The sequence below is a fragment of the Vitis riparia genome, chromosome 2, assembly GCF_004353265.1.
Source record: "Vitis riparia cultivar Riparia Gloire de Montpellier isolate 1030 chromosome 2, EGFV_Vit.rip_1.0, whole genome shotgun sequence".
Taxonomy (NCBI): Eukaryota; Viridiplantae; Streptophyta; class Magnoliopsida; order Vitales; family Vitaceae; genus Vitis; species Vitis riparia.
In genome coordinates this window covers 17,344,154-17,360,413 of record NC_048432.1, presented here as the reverse complement: position 1 = coordinate 17,360,413, position 16,260 = coordinate 17,344,154, and the positions used below count along the sequence as shown (strand labels likewise).

Here is a 16,260-nt window from a genome sequence, read left to right as displayed (position 1 = left end):
TTTAGAACATCACGAGTGACACGGCCTATGCGGTGACGCTTGTCCGTGAGGAATTAGAAAACAGGCGTTTTAAACATGTATGGGAAGGGGATGAGATCAAACTCAACAGGGCAATGGTGCCCACTTCATAATGGAGGCTCACCTTCTTCCTGTACGGATTGGATGTAACTGGTTAATGCACGTTTAGCTTTCTCTGCTTCACTAAAGTAATGGGGGTGGTGGGGCCTGAACTGGAACCTACCTAAGAGCTCCGATGAAGTTGTGCGCTGGGCCAAGTTAGGCTCAGAATTTAAGACAAAGTCAGATGGTTTAGGCTTTCATGAAATGGACTGTGTATGAGACTTTTATTAGGGACCATGACTAATAAGATTTGGCCACAATCCTTGGGATGTTTCAGTTTCTGGCGTATACCACTCCCACCATGCCGGCACCGCCCAGGCGGCGATGTGAACATGTCATTCTAACTTCGGCACTGGTTCACAGAGTTGAAATTAGGACAAAGTGTAGATAAAAACTTTGAAGAAATTAAGTGAGCTATCACCATCATGAGAGTTTAAGATCCCCACTTAACCAAATCGTGTTGTTTCATTAAATAATGTTGTGAAGGGTTCTATGAATGTTCAGAATATCAAATTGCAGGTTTCGAAACAAAAAAAAAAAATGATTTCATCAATTTCACTAACTTTTGAGAATCCATATGTGCAATAATCAGCTTAATCATGTACCAACTGTCCCGAGGCATCATCAATGGGCAAAAATCGGGCAGAAGGTGTTGTCTGAGGCACTGTTCTGATAACACATTCACAAATATATTACAACTGGGTGCGAGGAATTCAAAAACTCGTGTGCCAAATCGCTCCATCACCCTCCCCACAGCGCTGGTGTACCTCCTCCATTCTCTCCACAGATTTGCAAATGCCACTGCAGCTCCAGTCAAAAGATGCAGCACAGGGATTTCCTGCTTGAGCCTTCCACTCACAATCTATCAACAAAGATTAACATAATCAGGAGAGAATATTTCTGTATGTATCAATGTATGTGAGCAAGAGGGAAAGAGAAAGATGGAATGGGGCATAGTAGCATAACATAGGTTTTACCAGGAAACCCACTTCCCTGGGAACAGTTTCTGAAACTGGATGAAATGTTTTGAACAGGTAGAGAAAACCATTCAAAAACAATAGAAATTCTTGTAAATATTTCAGACAATCCTGAGAATATTTAGAAAAGATCATGGAAATACATGGGAAACTCATGAAAAACATGTTTCCATCTCTCTCTCCCATTTTTAAGTTTCTCAAGTCTTTAATTTCCGTAAAATGATTTGTAAGCGTTTCAAATAATTTTCTTTAATAATTCCTTAGACTTTACATTAGGGATCACCGGTATCTAAAATTTTCATCAATTTTTAAGCCCTTTAATCCACTTCAAATTCATTATTACTGTTGTGTCTCAAATTCTTGTTAGTATGCATTCCTTTTGGTCAAATCATATAGAGTATTTTATATATTAATATTTTCTTGTAAAATTAGTTTCTTTATAAAATAAAGAAAGTCCTTAGGAATACTCTATAAATATACAGACTACGGTAAAAAAAAAAAAAAAAAAAAAAAAAAAAAAAAAGCTACTAGATAGAGATTGGTGTGTAAAGCTTATACTGAGTTGATAGAGATGTAAGTAGTGAAGGCTCCCATGTGGGGAACTTGGATTAGGAATGTTTCAAGGTTTCTTAGTTGTATTTATTTTTTCTATCCTCAATAATACTCTTTACAGTATAGTGGAATTATTTTGTCATTTGTAGATATAGTTTGCTGAATTATGTTGAAACCTTGTATACCTTTATGTAAGAGTGATTTTATTTTTATGGCTATTGGTAGTGTATGAATGATTTTATTTTTGTGGTTATTGAACTACAAAATTACATTGAAGTTTTTGCTAACAAAACAAGTACTATCAAGGGTCCATGTGACATCTGGACTAAGCACGAGATAGAAAATTTTTCTGGGAATAATTTTTCCCTATGGCAACTGCTAATAGAGGATTTACTTGTTCAATAATAAGTTCATAAGGTAATATATGATAGACAAGATGTTTGAAGAAATGGATGAGAAGACTTCTAGTGCGGTCCATCTAAATCTTTCTAATGAGCTAATACATAATGTGAATTTGATGAAGTAATAATTAAAGATATCTTAACAGTTTAGAGCAATTGTATATGGTGAAAAACTTTTCAAACAAGTTATACATGAAAGAGTTGTATGGTCTTATACATATGATAGAAACACAAATTTACTACAAACTTGAATACCTTCAACCGATTGACTTCACAACTGCTGCAATTCATGGCAATGTTTGAAGAAGAGGGCAAAACAATTTTGTTGTTGCCATCACTTTCTCAATCATATGATGATTTAGTAACAACCCTATTATATCGGAATGAGATTTTGGAGTTTGATTAGGTTATCAGAATCCAAGGTGAATATTTTTCGGAAAAGCCAAGGAGAGGATTGGATAAGGAATTTTGCTTGAAGATAGATTCAATTGCTCTCTCATTGACATGTGATACATGAAACATGTACTTCATTATCTAGAATAAGTGCATTTTCTCCTATACACTTATTCCATCTTGAAAACTGGAAACAATGAAGCGGCAGAATAATTTGCATTCATGCAAATCTATTAGAATGCAAACAAGGAGTGTAGCACACAAGTAAACAATTGTGTGGAGTAAGGATTTGAAAATTTGACTTGATGAAATGTTGATCCATGGTGAAAATTGTTGAAAAGTGTCTCAAATTCCTAATTGGTATATATATATATATTTTTAGTAAAAAATATTGCATATAGTATTTTGTACGTTAATATGTTATTATAATATTAGATTTTCTTCCTTGTAGTTTTGTTTTTCTTTGATGGGAGGATTCCTCATCCTTCTCTTGTACTTCCTTTTTATCAATATATCCCTTTGTCGTTTCCTATCAAAAAAAAAAAATTAGATTTTCTTGTAAAATAATGGAATTTATTATGAATATCTCTATAAAAATTATAGGTCATGAGGGGAAAAAAAATTATGAGCTGAAGATAGGCATGTAAAAACTTATACCCAATAAGTAGAGACGTGAGAAAGAGTGGGAGACACCAAGTGGAGTGTAGATATAAAGAGTGAATTTTAAGACGTCTTAGGGCTCAATAATTGTATCTGCTTTTTTTGTCATACATAGTATTCCTTGTGGTATTCTATAAATGTAGATATGGTTGGTCAAACCATATTAAAACCTCGTATACCTTTGTGTGTGAATAATTCTATCTTTTATGGTTATTGCACTACCAAGTTGCATTGAAGCTTCCACCAACACAACAATTATCATGCCTCAACTTTCTTGTACAATTTTTCAAACCAGGTCTCTTGCATTTGCTCATGTCATTTCTTGTTTTTGCTTTCCATACCATTTCCATGACTCATGTGGGGACTAGGATTTATCATAGCATAGTTTATAGTTCTTTCATATCTTTCACCACACATTTGCTGAACTAACCTCACAATAGTAAAGCATGGCTTGAGGTGGAAGTCAGAGAATATCCACCAATACCCTACTGGGTTAATCATACAAATAGTTGTTTGGATCCTATGGTTTTTATTTATTTATTAATTTGCTATTACATGAAATTAAGCCTTGAATCTCCCCTGTCCCTGCTCCAACTCCTTGCTAGTAGAGGGTCAAACCATTCCCCACCAAAAGAATTAATGTGGAAGCATGAGCTAGTTATCATATTTATAAACTTATTAGTGTTCTAAGCATTAACAGGGATATGGAGTTTAATGGTTAAGAGATGATGCCTCTCACACTATCTTGCAACTGATCATTAGAAACTATTATAATTGAAACTTTCAGGGAAATCTGGATTGGGAGGAAAGAAAAAAGGAACTTCATTCTTTATAAACAAGTAGCTACATTATCAGGAAGCAACTTACCAGGAGGAGACCCACAGCAGAAGCTTCGATCATCTATATGCTCAACATCAAGACCAATAAACCAAGAACCCAGAGAGACATCTTCATTTGCATACCTATGCAGTATGTGGCTGGAGAGGAAAAACCATCAACAATAAACAGCTTTAGGTTACCTAAAAAGGAAAAAGGAAAATGATACACTGACATATGGGCTTACCGGTTTACCGAAATATAGGTAGCCAGATCTTTAGAGATAGCATATATTTGTCCTGTTGCATGCCGAAAATACTTATTTCCCTCCTCACCAAATTTCCAGTATTCTGGTTCATGGTACTTGACCCCTCTGCACATCATGACACAGGAATATCAGTGATGATAAACATAACTGATGATCAGGAAAGCTTCAAAATGTATGTCTTACGTCTGTGACAGGACAGGTCCAGACTTCATACAACCAGTGTAAACACGAGGTTTAGACCTATGGCGGGCCAAAGTAGAACCAACCATACCTGCCAATGTTTAGATCAATCCAGAGAACAAATATTACATCTACATACAAATGTTCATGCTTTTCTGAAGAAATAGAGATAAATATGTAAGCATGCAGATATCCTAACCAAGATTGATGTGCACATCATCATCAACTTTGATATAGAAGTCAGCATCCCACCTAGCAACAGCCGTTGAGAAGTATATTTGCGTTTTTGAGGATAACTCGTGATATCCTTCTATATGGTTCTGCATCACAGATAAAGTCAGTTCTATGTAAACTTCAAACCTAAGATTTGCAGCAAAGGACAACTAGGAAAATCCAGGCAGTGATGAAAGCTCAACAAGTGTATTAACAATTTAGTTCTCTCCCAAACCTCTGGTCGTATTTTAAGCTAAAGACACATTTTTCACAATTTGAACCTCCATTAGTGGAAAAAACATGAGCATGAAAAATAAATTTATAACTTCAGAAGCTGTGGCCATACAATTATTGTTGAAATATGCAGTTTTAAAGTTGTTATTATTATTATTGCTATTTTTGGAACATGTAATAGCAATTTTTTTTCTAGTTTCATACCTATCATAAAAAATTTTCTATTTTCAGAGGAAGGTACAATTGTTACAATAGCACTTTAAGCCAATAATCAGGAACCAAGCTGTGGTCATTTGTGGGGATGAGGGAAGAATGATATTGCAAAGAATTAGATGTTGGTCTTAGGCAACTGAAACTGTAACATACCAGTCGCAGAAAATCCTTATGTTGTGTTTCCTCGGCATCAATAGTGCGATCCAGAACACCACCAGGGGTTGCACTACGGACCAGAGAATTTAATCCAATGAATTTATCAAAACAATAATCTTGAAGCAAGTAATTACATGGATGCCAATCAAATAAATTTACCTGTGTCCTATAACAAACCGTATTATAATTCCCTTCTCTTTCTCCAGCTTCTTTAACTCCTTTCCTTAAACAAACAAAACCAAAAACTGTAAGAGCTAGATAACAACAAAAGCCACTAACAGCATATGTGAGAAAATTGTCAATAAGGTTTAAATTGAACCTTGAGGCATCCAGGTTTCTCTGATTGAGTCCCTGCGTTTTCTGCTGCTGAATGCAGTCATAATCCCCATAACAAAGAAAACCTTCTGGCGCTCCTTCACTTGCTCAGTTCCTGGTTTTGTAACCATTGGAGATCCTTCCTCACCATCTCCTTTGGAAGCTCTAGCTGCAGCTAGTTGCATCTCCAAAGAGGATATTGTTTTGTCTAAAGTCCTGAAAGTATTGCAATGTGGGTGTACCATAAGAATCATCTGACATTCTGAACTCATCCAAACAATGAAGACTTGAAATTATTCAAGTTGAGGAGGAAATAAAGAAAAATGAAATGAGAGAGTGATAAACACTGGCCAGAATTCTGAAAACCCTTAATATAATTCAGCAGGACATAGAAAGTTACATTATTACATCATGGGTTTGGGAAACTTGAGAAAGGATGTCTCCCGCCTGTACAGATGTGTCCTATAATAAAATAAACAAAGTTATTATCCTGATACATTATTTATAGGCAGTGAAGCTCATGAGCCATCGTTATGTGACTTACCTTCTTGTCACAATTAACAATGGGCTGAAGTTCTCCCAATTGATTTTTCTTCATAGAAGAAGCCTCATCAATTTTGACTGGATCAGGAATGACCCAAAGCCTGTGGAAAAAGACACAAGGAACCCATCCAAGCAAATTCAGAAGAAATTCAGCTAGATATATGAAAATTCTACTCCAATTGAGAAATTCAGACATCACAAATAGAAAGAATGAAAGAAAAAAAAGGTGTCATGCTGATGAAACTACCAGACATAGAGCAATAAAATGACGGGTTATAATATGCAAATACTGGGGGTTGTTGGAGGGCCAATGCTAACACCATCAATTCCACAAATCACGCCATTGCTGAGAATGTATTCTCATTATTCCAAGTTTGAATGATACTTGGGCCAATCCACAGGCAAGGGAATGGACCCATTGCTGGGAATGTATTCCCACTGATCACACCATTGATCTCCAGGCAAATCTCTTCCATCAGTTTCCTGTGGGTTGTCCCAAATGACTTATTGACAATCTCAATGGCCATCTTTTCAAGCCCCATTACCAAGTAGTCAGCTTTCTGATATTCAAGAGATGAGAAAGCTTCTTAACTTTGCTCTAGAACATGAAATTAACTTTCTAAGCTAGTGTACAAACATGTTTTCCCTCAACCTAACTCAATCCTCCCAACCCAACAGCTTCACCAAATGGGACCCTGGTAAGCTTATCAATGTCCAAAGCCAAGCATAACTAAAACTACTAATCCTCTATATTCTGCAATAGTCCTCCAAATCTAGCATCAGCCATCAGCAACAAAGGCTTCAATCCACCCATTCCCCAGAATAATGCCTCTTTGCAGCTCATAACCCCAAATTACAGCCTCCCCCACCGCCATTAACAACGAAACACAAAATTCAGTTATCAGCTGTCAATTTACAAACCTAGAAATCAGAAGTGCCGATCCTAACACTAAAAGATGGCACTTTGCATCTGGGTTTGAATCAAAATTCCAGTAAAAGAAAAAGAAGAAAGTGGGGGATGAAAAGGAATCTGATTCCAAGTGAAAAAGAAAACAAATCCAAAGCTGATCATATCAATAGCAAAACCTACTCAGCTACCGCAACAGAGAGAAAACCTGTTAATCACAAGGACTCCAAAGCAGAAGCTGGCAATGCAGAAGACGGAAACCCATCGTGTGGAGACGCCATTGGCAGCCTTGTGCCCTCTGCTCCCAGGCATCAACCCCATTTCTTTACCAACGAAGCTTCCGCCTAAGTCTTTCTCACTCCTCAGGTACTGCCACAGCAGAAATTAAACCAACCCCACTTCACTTCACGAGAGAAAAGAAAAAAAAAGGTGTGGGGGTGGCGGAGGGAGATTTCAGAGCGGTGCCCAAAGAATCTCAAACGCACTGCTTTTGTTGTCCTGTCCTTTAATGGAAAATGGACTAAAACCCAATCGCAAGGTCTGACTCGTAATTATGTTCCATTTCGGTTTCCACCCCTCGTATATCAATTTGTATTTGTACAATACACGAAATGACAAAGGAAACGACCAGCTTTCACTGCCCAAAATGCCCCTTCCTCTTCCTCCTCCTCTCTCTCCTCCCTCCCTTGATTTCTGAACTGAGATTCTAGGCTTTCATGACAGAGCATGGGCAACTGCTATCTGACCCACCAACCCCCTCTAATTAGTTAGGTATTTTCTCATCCAAAAAGTAGTTGTTGCATTTGGTTTGAAGTTCCCACTTCAATATCATAGATTCAAGATTAGATTTATTCTCTTGATGACATCTTAATTCATAAGATTAATATACCATGGAATTGTTCCTTGGATCACCCCCACCAATGGAGGCTTTGGCTACAAGGCTTGACATCGCCAACATTGACCCTTTCGAATGTCTCTACCATTGGGTTATGGTGATGTCAGTGGCTGCTTATCTCTTATCTATATATCTATTGCCAATTAAGACACAAATTCACCCTCAACATCTCTAAAATCTTGTCCATTCCCCACAAAGAATCGGAAAATATAGATTGGAATATACCAAATTAAAGCTCCATAGGATAACATTTTCAAAACAGTTTTCAAAATAAAAACCAACACTTCTTACTTGTTTTCAACAACAATATTCATCTTGAGATTTTTTTTTAACAAAGTTTTGATAAATTAAACAATTGGGACTTGTTTTTAAATATTTTATTTCAATACATAAAATTTTTGAAAAATAATTTTTATTTAAAATTAGATATTTGAGTGATGGTTTTGTATCATTTAGTTTAGATAAATTCAAATTTATTTAAACTTTTTAAATACAAATTAGACATTGTCTCAATCAAATCACTATACATGTGGGGTATCATTTGAAGAATATTTCTATAGATGTTAAATAATTGGACTAAAATAATTTGGTATGTAGATGGTAGAGGTCATTTTCATACAAATTGGATGGTATGAATTTATGCATATACCTGCATATAGAAAAAAAAAATTGTTAAGACTTCTTATGGGTTTGTTTTATTAGGCTTATCTTAAGAGAGGAGACAAGGAAAATTATGGGCCTTGGGAGGGCAATTTGGTCAAAGCGCAAAAGCAAGTTTTGTTATGCGGCTCAATTCAAATTTCAAAATGGGGGAGGCGCAGCCAGAGTGGAATACAGTATAGGGTATTTTGGTCATTTCAGTATACAGGTGTCCAACTCAGCCTAAAGACAGCTCGTCCCATCAAGCTCCAGACAACGAGACGTGATGAAATCGAACCCAAGATCACAATCCCATTATATGAAAACGTTTTATTTCTTAAATAAAAATAAAAATTCTAAAATAGAAAATATAATCACACGATTCACACTTTACCTTATATTTTTTTAAATTTTCCAAATTTAAGATGATAAATTTTTTAATCACTTAAACGTGGCAGTCACATCCGTCCATGCATAAATCATTTTTCGGTATCATATGTCAATAACCATATTCATTACATTCATTACGTAAGTAATAAATCTTCAATAAAAACAACTATAAGCATAAACTCCTAAAAATCATTATTTATTTATAGGGTCAATTATTGACACACATAAAATATTATAACTTCATCAAAATAAAAGGTCATCAAACATTAAATTTAAGTATAAGAAAAATGATTGTTTGTCTCTTTAAAAAATTAGTTTAAACTTTGATTGTTACGGGTAGAATTACCGTTTATTCAAAGGAAGTCATAAAGAATATTGTTGGACGTGTACCAACATTAAATACAGTTAAATTATTATTATTATTATTATTTTAAATTTAAGATTTTGGGTCAACTTGTAATTCAATTTTAATGGTCTAAGGTTTAAGATTTAACCTTTCCCTATAATTTATTTTGTGGGCTCAAGGTTGATCCATGAGGGCTTAAGGCATTCAATTTTTTTTTAATCTTCATTCAATAATTCAAATTTAAGGGTGGAGTCGGTGGTCCCACCACCACTTTCGTTTTTGTTCCAGTTCTTTAAATTTAAATGAGATGGTACATGGATGTGATTCATTCCCATCTTATTCTATAGGGACTTACAGGTCCTCTAGGGTCCATTTCAACAGATACAATATTTATTATTTGAGGGGTAATGTCCCTTTTGATTATTCCACTTACCCCTATTATTAGCCTAGGGGTTGAAGCAAATCAGCATTATTGTACCTCTAGGATCCTGAAATCATGCCTTTCCCAAGTCCCAGCTCAAAGAATTTGACCCAAATTTAGGCACCCAATCCGTTAGTAAATGTAAAAAGACTCGAAAGTAAAAACAGTTGATGTGGGCCTGGACCATGGTGAATGATGAAGCTGGGTGCTGTGCCATCTGCAGTGTTAGCTCTTAGTGGTTTTGTCCGTGTGGTTGCTTTCTAAAAGGTTGATGGTGAAGACAGCGGGGAGGGGGACTTGGTCACTTGGTTTTGCTGAGCAGTTTTGTACAGAGGTGGTGCATGCTTCCAAGCATTCCAGCCGTCAGTTGAGACAAATTATGAGCCTTATTCAATGGAATTTATGGGTGGAGTTCTTGAGTTTGCCTTGCCACCAAGCATGGAGGTTGCCCTGAACCCCCCCTCTCTCTCTCTCCCTCTCTGCTAAAATGTATCTTTGTGAACTTTAATATCGTATCAAGTTATTCACTGAATCTCGAGGCTTAGGCAATTAGATAATTGCTCTAGATCCGATGGAGGGAGGGAGAACCCTAAAGATCAATTAGTAGGGTTTTGAACAAATGCAATAATAATTGCTTACAAATGACATAAGATAAAAGTTGGCAGTGAACTAGCATAAGGTCCCAAAGAAGGTAAGCTTTTTACTTTAGCCATACACTTCTTCAAGGATATCATAGAATTTTGAATTCTCCTTGAAAGTTTACTTCCAAGTTCCAACTACCCATTGCATTTGACTTGCCAAGAAAATAAAAGAAAATTAGAATGGCTGAACTGGAAGACTGCTATCAATACTGTAATGGGTCTACTTTCCCTTCTCCAGGCTCCAACCGTTCTGCAAGCAAATTGGGCTGGCCTATGGCCAGGGCCCAGTGACAAGGAGCCAAGGCCAGCAAGTGCATCCGGCGGGGTAGAAGCTCGATTGTCGGCATTGAGACATGTGCAGGGCATTGACCCACACTCCCAAATCTACACTCAATCTATTTCCAAAGTCAGCTTCAACCCTGGTCTTTTTCTCTTGTTTTAAACCTTGTGGCCCATCCCTCTGCTTTCCATTTTACGCTCTCCATAATCTCAGGTGTACACGCCATTTCATCTTCCATTCCCCAATTGATTTTACCACTGGCAGACCAGAATGGTACATTGATGAAGACTGGAATAACAAGAAAGATATGGTTAAAGCTGAGACGTTGAAGAAAGAAAGTGAGAAAGAAAGATGCTGATGGGTTATGAGTTCGTCTTCCTCCCTTGATTAGCTCGAATCTTCTTGCATCTACGTGTCACCCCAAGCGCCCGCCCAACAGTGTCTGAACAAGAACCTTTCTGGTCCCTTTCTCATTTATTATTTGCATTAATATTATTATTATAGAAGAAGGAGACGGAGAAGAAGATTGCATTGTCTGCTCGATCTCTACAGTTCCTGGGATTCCTTTCTATGCTTTTATTATCAACCTGTCGTCTTATTCAGATTTGGGTTCAGAATGGCAAGGTACAATCTGGTGGGTGGTGGGGGTGCAGACGACTTTGCCTTGCCTTCCCAGAGGCTCATCGATGCGGCTCTGCAAGGAGATATCAACTGGGTGTCCCAGAGTTTGATGTCCCAAGCTGTGGATGTCAACTATATTGGGACTGTTAGTTTGAGAGTGAAGTGCCTGGAGTTCTTACTGAGAGAGGAAGAGGCAGATGAAGTTGAGATTCAGTACAGGGATTTTGTCACTGATGTTACTCCTCTTTTTGCTGCTGCTCATTCTGGCCATGTTTCCATTGCCAGAAAGCTACTGGTAAGGTGTCCTTTTGGTTTCTTCTCCTCTTCTTGCTTCTTGCTTAGTAGTTCCCACTCTCTGTTATAGAACTCTGTCTATGGGGCAAGGTCTTCACTAACCGACTTGGTCTATTTCCTAACTTCTTTTCACCATGTGATCCTGGTATGAAACTCTATTGAGATTAGACTAAAACTGCATTAGCTCACTCCTTACAAGTTACATCATATGGCTTTCTGTATTACATATTCTTGAACCTCTTGCTACTTAACCACTTGGGGTTTTGGCCATCAGTGGTGCTATGCCTTGCTTTGAAATGGATTAAGGTTTTAAATTTCTGAATGAGCTATTCTTGTTTAATTTTCGGTCTGTGGTGTGAGTTGTAGGAAGTGATTTTAGTTGAAGAACAAATACAGGCATAATTCAACTTCTCAATTTGTATTATATTTGTGTTTATAAACACTTAAACACATCAATTTTGGAGCAATGTAGTAGTAATTGAGGGAATGGACAATTGCTTGTCATCTCTTGTAATGTACATAATACACAAGCGAATTTTGATTCAAGTATCTAATGTTGGGATAAGTGCCTGTTGCCCACTCTAAAAGCACAACTCTGTCCATCCTCATCCAAAAGTGGCCTTATTTCAAAGCCTATTTAAAACAAAGTGAAATGAATTCATTTCTGTGTGGTGTGGTAACATCCCCTCACTATTTTGGTGGAATGCTAAAGCAGAGGATCCTGTGTAGTTGATATGTCCTTTTATATCTAATCCGTTGATCATTAGTTCAGTTGTGAAAATGACCTTATATCTAATTGATTGATTAGCTCACTCTGTCACGGCTTATGATTGTCTGATTGTTTACTAGTTTATTATCGGTTTTCATGTCAAAAAATATATTTATTCATGCCTTGAGTTCTCTCCTTTTTTATCATTCTTTTCTCTTCCAGTCAGCTGGAGCTGATGTTAACCAGGAGTTGTTTCGAGGCTTTGCAACAACCGCTGCTGCTCGTGAAGGTCATTGTGCCCTTCTTGACATGCTTCTTAAGGCAGGCGCTTCTCAATCAGCTTGTGAGCATGCTTTGCTGGAAGCTTGCCTTTGTGGTCAGGCTAGAGCTGCGGAACTGTTGATCCGCTCAGAGATGATAGGACCTTCTGTGGCTCAGCATGCACTTGTGTCTGCAAGCTGCAGAGGTTATGTTGATGTAGCTGATACTTTAATCAAGGTATGGACCAAGTGTTATGATAAATATTTAATTCAGTTAGGCATCTACATAACTAACTTTCACTCTTACAGAATGGAGTGGACATAAATTGTGCGGATAGGGTTCTATTACAGTCTGTCAAGCCTGCATTGCATGCTAACATAGATTGTACACCCTTGGTAGCTGCTGTTGTGAGCCGACAAGTGTCTATGGTTAAGTACTTGTTGGAGGTAATGATCTGCTTTTTAATACTTAACACATTATTTATTAGTAATGCTGATGCAAATTACCACCCGGATGCCCTAAAGCAACCTAATGTACTTTCACCAACCAATGTAATGAAAAATTTTCATCTTATTCACATGAGAACAACCCATACGTTTCTACTCTGGTCTGCAGGATTCATTTTCCAGGTTTTTTTGTTCCTAACTTTATCCATGATCAAAATTTGCTGTCTGATCTCCAGATATTTTCAGAATTGAAGGATGATCCTGGTATATGCCCACTTTTCAATTCATGTTCAAAGCTAGTTATCACATTATAAAAAAGTCCCATAAAAAAATAAATGTATTCATCACTTGACCATGTGAATTGTTTATTGTTACTGCATTGTAAAGCAGATGTTAGTATCCTTGTGCAGTACACAGAAATTTGAAAGCTAGTTTTCAAGAAAAAGAAAAGACTTGAAAACTGCAGCGATTTGTGCAGCCTGTCTGTTTCTTTTCAAAATGAAGTTGTACTGCCTTCATAGGTCATGGAACCATCTTTAATGCCTGTCTTTAAGTATGGATTTTAATGTGTGTTCAGGCAGGTGCAAAAACTGATTGCTATGTAAGGCTTGGAGCTTGGTCATGGGATATCTTCTCTGGTGAAGAGTTGAGAGTCGGAGGATGTTTGGGTGAGCCATATGATGAAGTATGGTGTGCGGTTGAGTATTATGAAGCTAGTGGAAAAATTTTAAGCCTTTTTCTTCAGCATCAAATTTCATCCCTTGAAAGTCAACAACAGGGCAGAACTCTTCTTTGCCATGCCATCCTCTGCCAGAATTCTGATGCTGTGGGTGTGCTTCTTGATGCTGGTGCTGATGTTGAGTTTCCTATAAGAACCAAGAAGGGGCATGAGTCCCGTCCTCTTCATTTGGCTGCTAGACTGGGTTGCCTTTCCATTCTGAAACAGTTGATCAAACATGGATGCCAAGTCGATGCTAGGACTGAGACAGGTGATACAGCTCTGATGGTGGCTGCGAAAGCTGATCAGGCTGATTGTTTCTTAGAGCTAATTATTGCAGGTGCTGATTTGGGTCTGATCAACAATAATGGAGACAGTGCAGTGCAATTGGCAAAGAAAAGTTTGTTCAGATCCTCTACGGCTGATATCTTTCGGCGTGCAATCATCACTGGAACAAAAATCTGCTCCAGCAATCTTGAGGTTTTCTCTTTGCTGCATTTTCTCACAGGAATTGGTAATACAGTGCTCCTTCAGATGATCCTCCAACAGTTGGGAGAAGGTATCAGTACACATGATGGTTTAGGTTTGACACCCATTCTGGTTGCATTAAAGGCAGGCCATACTGAAGCTTTCCGTCTCCTTATCATGGCTGGGGCAGATATTAGGGTGAAGAGCAAAGATGGGCAGACAGTGGTGTCTGTCCTGCAGCATCGAGCCTATTCTGACGATCGAAATCGGTTTGAAGAAATATTGCTTGATGCCATGCTTGCTCATGTACTGACAGGCTACTCAGAATTCAAAGCGCTTCATTTTGCAGCACGCATGGGAAACTTGTCTGCACTACTTCAGCTCTTGAAAATGGGATTTCCAATCAATTCTCTGGATGAAAATGGGTATTCACCTCTAATGCTAGCAGCCAAGGAAGGTCATGCTGATGCCTGCAAGCTGCTGTTGCAAAGAGGCGCTGATTGTGGAATTGTCAGTTGTGGGGGAGAGATGGCCTTGTCTCTTTCTAGGAAAAGCAATAAATGTAAGATTGCAGAGGGTGTGATTCTTGATTACCTGGCTCATTCTCATGTGCTGCTTGGGGAGGAGCTGCGCAAGCACACCCGAGAGGGAAGAGGCTCTCCCCATGTAAAGGTTGTCCGGATGCTCAAATCTGGATTGTTGACATGGGGGAAGTCAAGTCGGAGGAATGTTGTCTGTAATGAGGCAGTGGCAGGACCAAGTGCAAGCTTTTTAAAGAATAGGAGAAAGGATGCTGGGGAAGAAAACAGGGAAGTTTTCAGGGTGTTGACAGAGACCGGGAGAGAGATACACTTTGAGGCAGCCTCTGCTGCTAGTTTGGAACTCTGGGTTCGCGGCATTAACCTCATTACAAGGGATGCAACTTCTGGGGCTTGGCTATCAAATACTATGGAGGGTGCATTAAGCTGATAGAAACTGTATACAGAAACTGTTGAAGTGTACCAAATTCCTAATAAGTATAGATTCATTTTTTGTAAAAAATATTATATAAAATATTTTTTGGTTGATATATTATTGTAATATTAGACTTTCTTATAGAATAAGGAAAGTTGTTGGACATATTTCTATAAATATTTTATGTCGTGAGAGGAAAAAGTTATGAGATGAAGATGGACATGTAAATACTATATGAGGTGAATAAAGATGTGGAGAAGAACGTGAGGTACCCGGTGGAGTGAGATGACTCATGTTAGGGTAGAGATACGAAGAGTAGGAAGACATGGGATGTTTCAAGAATTCAATAGTTGTATCTGGTTACGTCCTCTGTAATGTTCTGGTTTTATCCTCTGTAATATTCTCTATTATATAATGGAATAATTTTCGCATCTTTGGACATAAACATGGTTGGTCGAATCATGTTAAAACCTCATGTATAATTTGTGTTGATTATTTTATCTTTATAGTCTTGATTAACGATGTTTGCATCAAAGCTTCCATTGACGTAACAGAAACTGTGCTATGGTTCTCCCAAACTCTTTGAAGGCATATTTGGCAGATCTAGTCACCCTGCTATGCTTAAATCTTTTCTTTTCATTCATTTTCCTTTTTTCTTTTCAATTTACAGGTGCCAAAGCCAGCAACACGGTTTGTTAGAGCTTTAAAATAGGATGCATCAGTGTAATCAATCAAATAAAAAGTGAATTCTTCAAGGAGGCACAGCATTTCATCTCTGTCTTCCCTAGATGCAGTACTTTCTGCTAGAGTTTCTTTCTTTCTTTCTCTCTTTTTTTCAGGTTACGTTTGGCCCCGAAATCCTGAAGAAAAGTGGTCTTGATCTCTAGCTGATAACATCATCAGTTTCTTTTTGCTGCCCGAGTCATGAAAAGTGGTCTATGGTAAGACGTGGAATAATACAGGATAAACAATTGATGTAATATAGAGGACTCTCAGTTTGCTCGTGAAATCTTTCTTTCCCATTCATACCGTCCACCTACCCAATATGAAGAAAAGGGGCACAAGGTCTTCGCAGAATTTGTCCTGAAAGCGGAAGAATAACGTCATTCATCCTTCCAAATAATACCATTCTCAATCTTCCTTGTTTTATGCTCAACATCATGATCAGAAAGCTTCTTATGCGCAAGAAAGAGACCATTACATTATGATGTATGTAAGCTTCAGGAAGA

At 37.7% G+C, this 16,260-nt stretch overlaps 2 protein-coding genes across 3 annotated transcripts; one reads left to right on the top strand and one right to left on the bottom strand.

The window, feature by feature from the left end:
* Window positions 1–566: 566 nt before the first annotated feature.
* Window positions 567–7,575, bottom strand: LOC117907110 (beta-1,6-galactosyltransferase GALT31A). Of its 2 annotated transcripts, none has more exons than XM_034820499.1 (11): window positions 7,157–7,571; window positions 6,043–6,142; window positions 5,899–5,960; window positions 5,503–5,714; window positions 5,343–5,406; window positions 5,181–5,253; window positions 4,567–4,687; window positions 4,371–4,458; window positions 4,167–4,292; window positions 3,971–4,080; window positions 567–982 (listed from the first exon to the last, which is right to left on the bottom strand). In XM_034820499.1, exons 1-11 carry the CDS (start codon window positions 7,267–7,269, stop codon window positions 834–836), a joined length of 1,218 nt encoding a protein of 405 aa, XP_034676390.1. In that variant the 5' UTR covers window positions 7,270–7,571; the 3' UTR covers window positions 567–833. The 2 variants fall into 2 exon arrangements, with proteins under 2 accessions (XP_034676390.1, XP_034676396.1); XM_034820505.1 differs by lacking the exon at window positions 567–982 and adding an exon at window positions 2,933–2,972 and having other exon boundaries at window positions 7,157–7,575.
* Window positions 7,576–10,438: 2,863 nt separating this feature from the next.
* Window positions 10,439–15,146, top strand: LOC117934305 (ankyrin repeat domain-containing protein 17-like). Its single transcript, XM_034855993.1, has 4 exons — window positions 10,439–11,476; window positions 12,407–12,682; window positions 12,754–12,891; window positions 13,469–15,146. Exons 1-4 carry the CDS (start codon window positions 11,177–11,179, stop codon window positions 15,044–15,046), a joined length of 2,292 nt encoding a protein of 763 aa, XP_034711884.1. The 5' UTR covers window positions 10,439–11,176; the 3' UTR covers window positions 15,047–15,146.
* The last annotated feature ends 1,114 nt before the right edge of the window (window positions 15,147–16,260 follow it).

What these genes read in the sequence shown, in the direction of transcription:
- LOC117907110 (XM_034820499.1), bottom strand. Translation starts at nt 7,269, where the DNA reads ATGGGGTTGATGCCTGGGAGCAGAGGGCACAAGGCTGCCAATGGCGTC. An exon ending in TTGTTAATTGTGACAAGAAG is followed by an intron (nt 5,961 to 6,042) that starts GTAAGTCACATA and finishes ATTTTATTATAG; the next exon opens with GACACATCTGTACAGGCGGG. An exon ending in TGATGTGCACATCAATCTTG is followed by an intron (nt 4,459 to 4,566) that starts GTTAGGATATCT and finishes AAACATTGGCAG; the next exon opens with GTATGGTTGGTTCTACTTTG.
- LOC117934305 (XM_034855993.1), top strand. Translation starts at nt 11,177, where the DNA reads ATGGCAAGGTACAATCTGGTGGGTGGTGGGGGTGCAGACGACTTTGCC. An exon ending in TAGCTGATACTTTAATCAAG is followed by an intron (nt 12,683 to 12,753) that starts GTATGGACCAAG and finishes TCACTCTTACAG; the next exon opens with AATGGAGTGGACATAAATTG. An exon ending in TGGTTAAGTACTTGTTGGAG is followed by an intron (nt 12,892 to 13,468) that starts GTAATGATCTGC and finishes ATGTGTGTTCAG; the next exon opens with GCAGGTGCAAAAACTGATTG.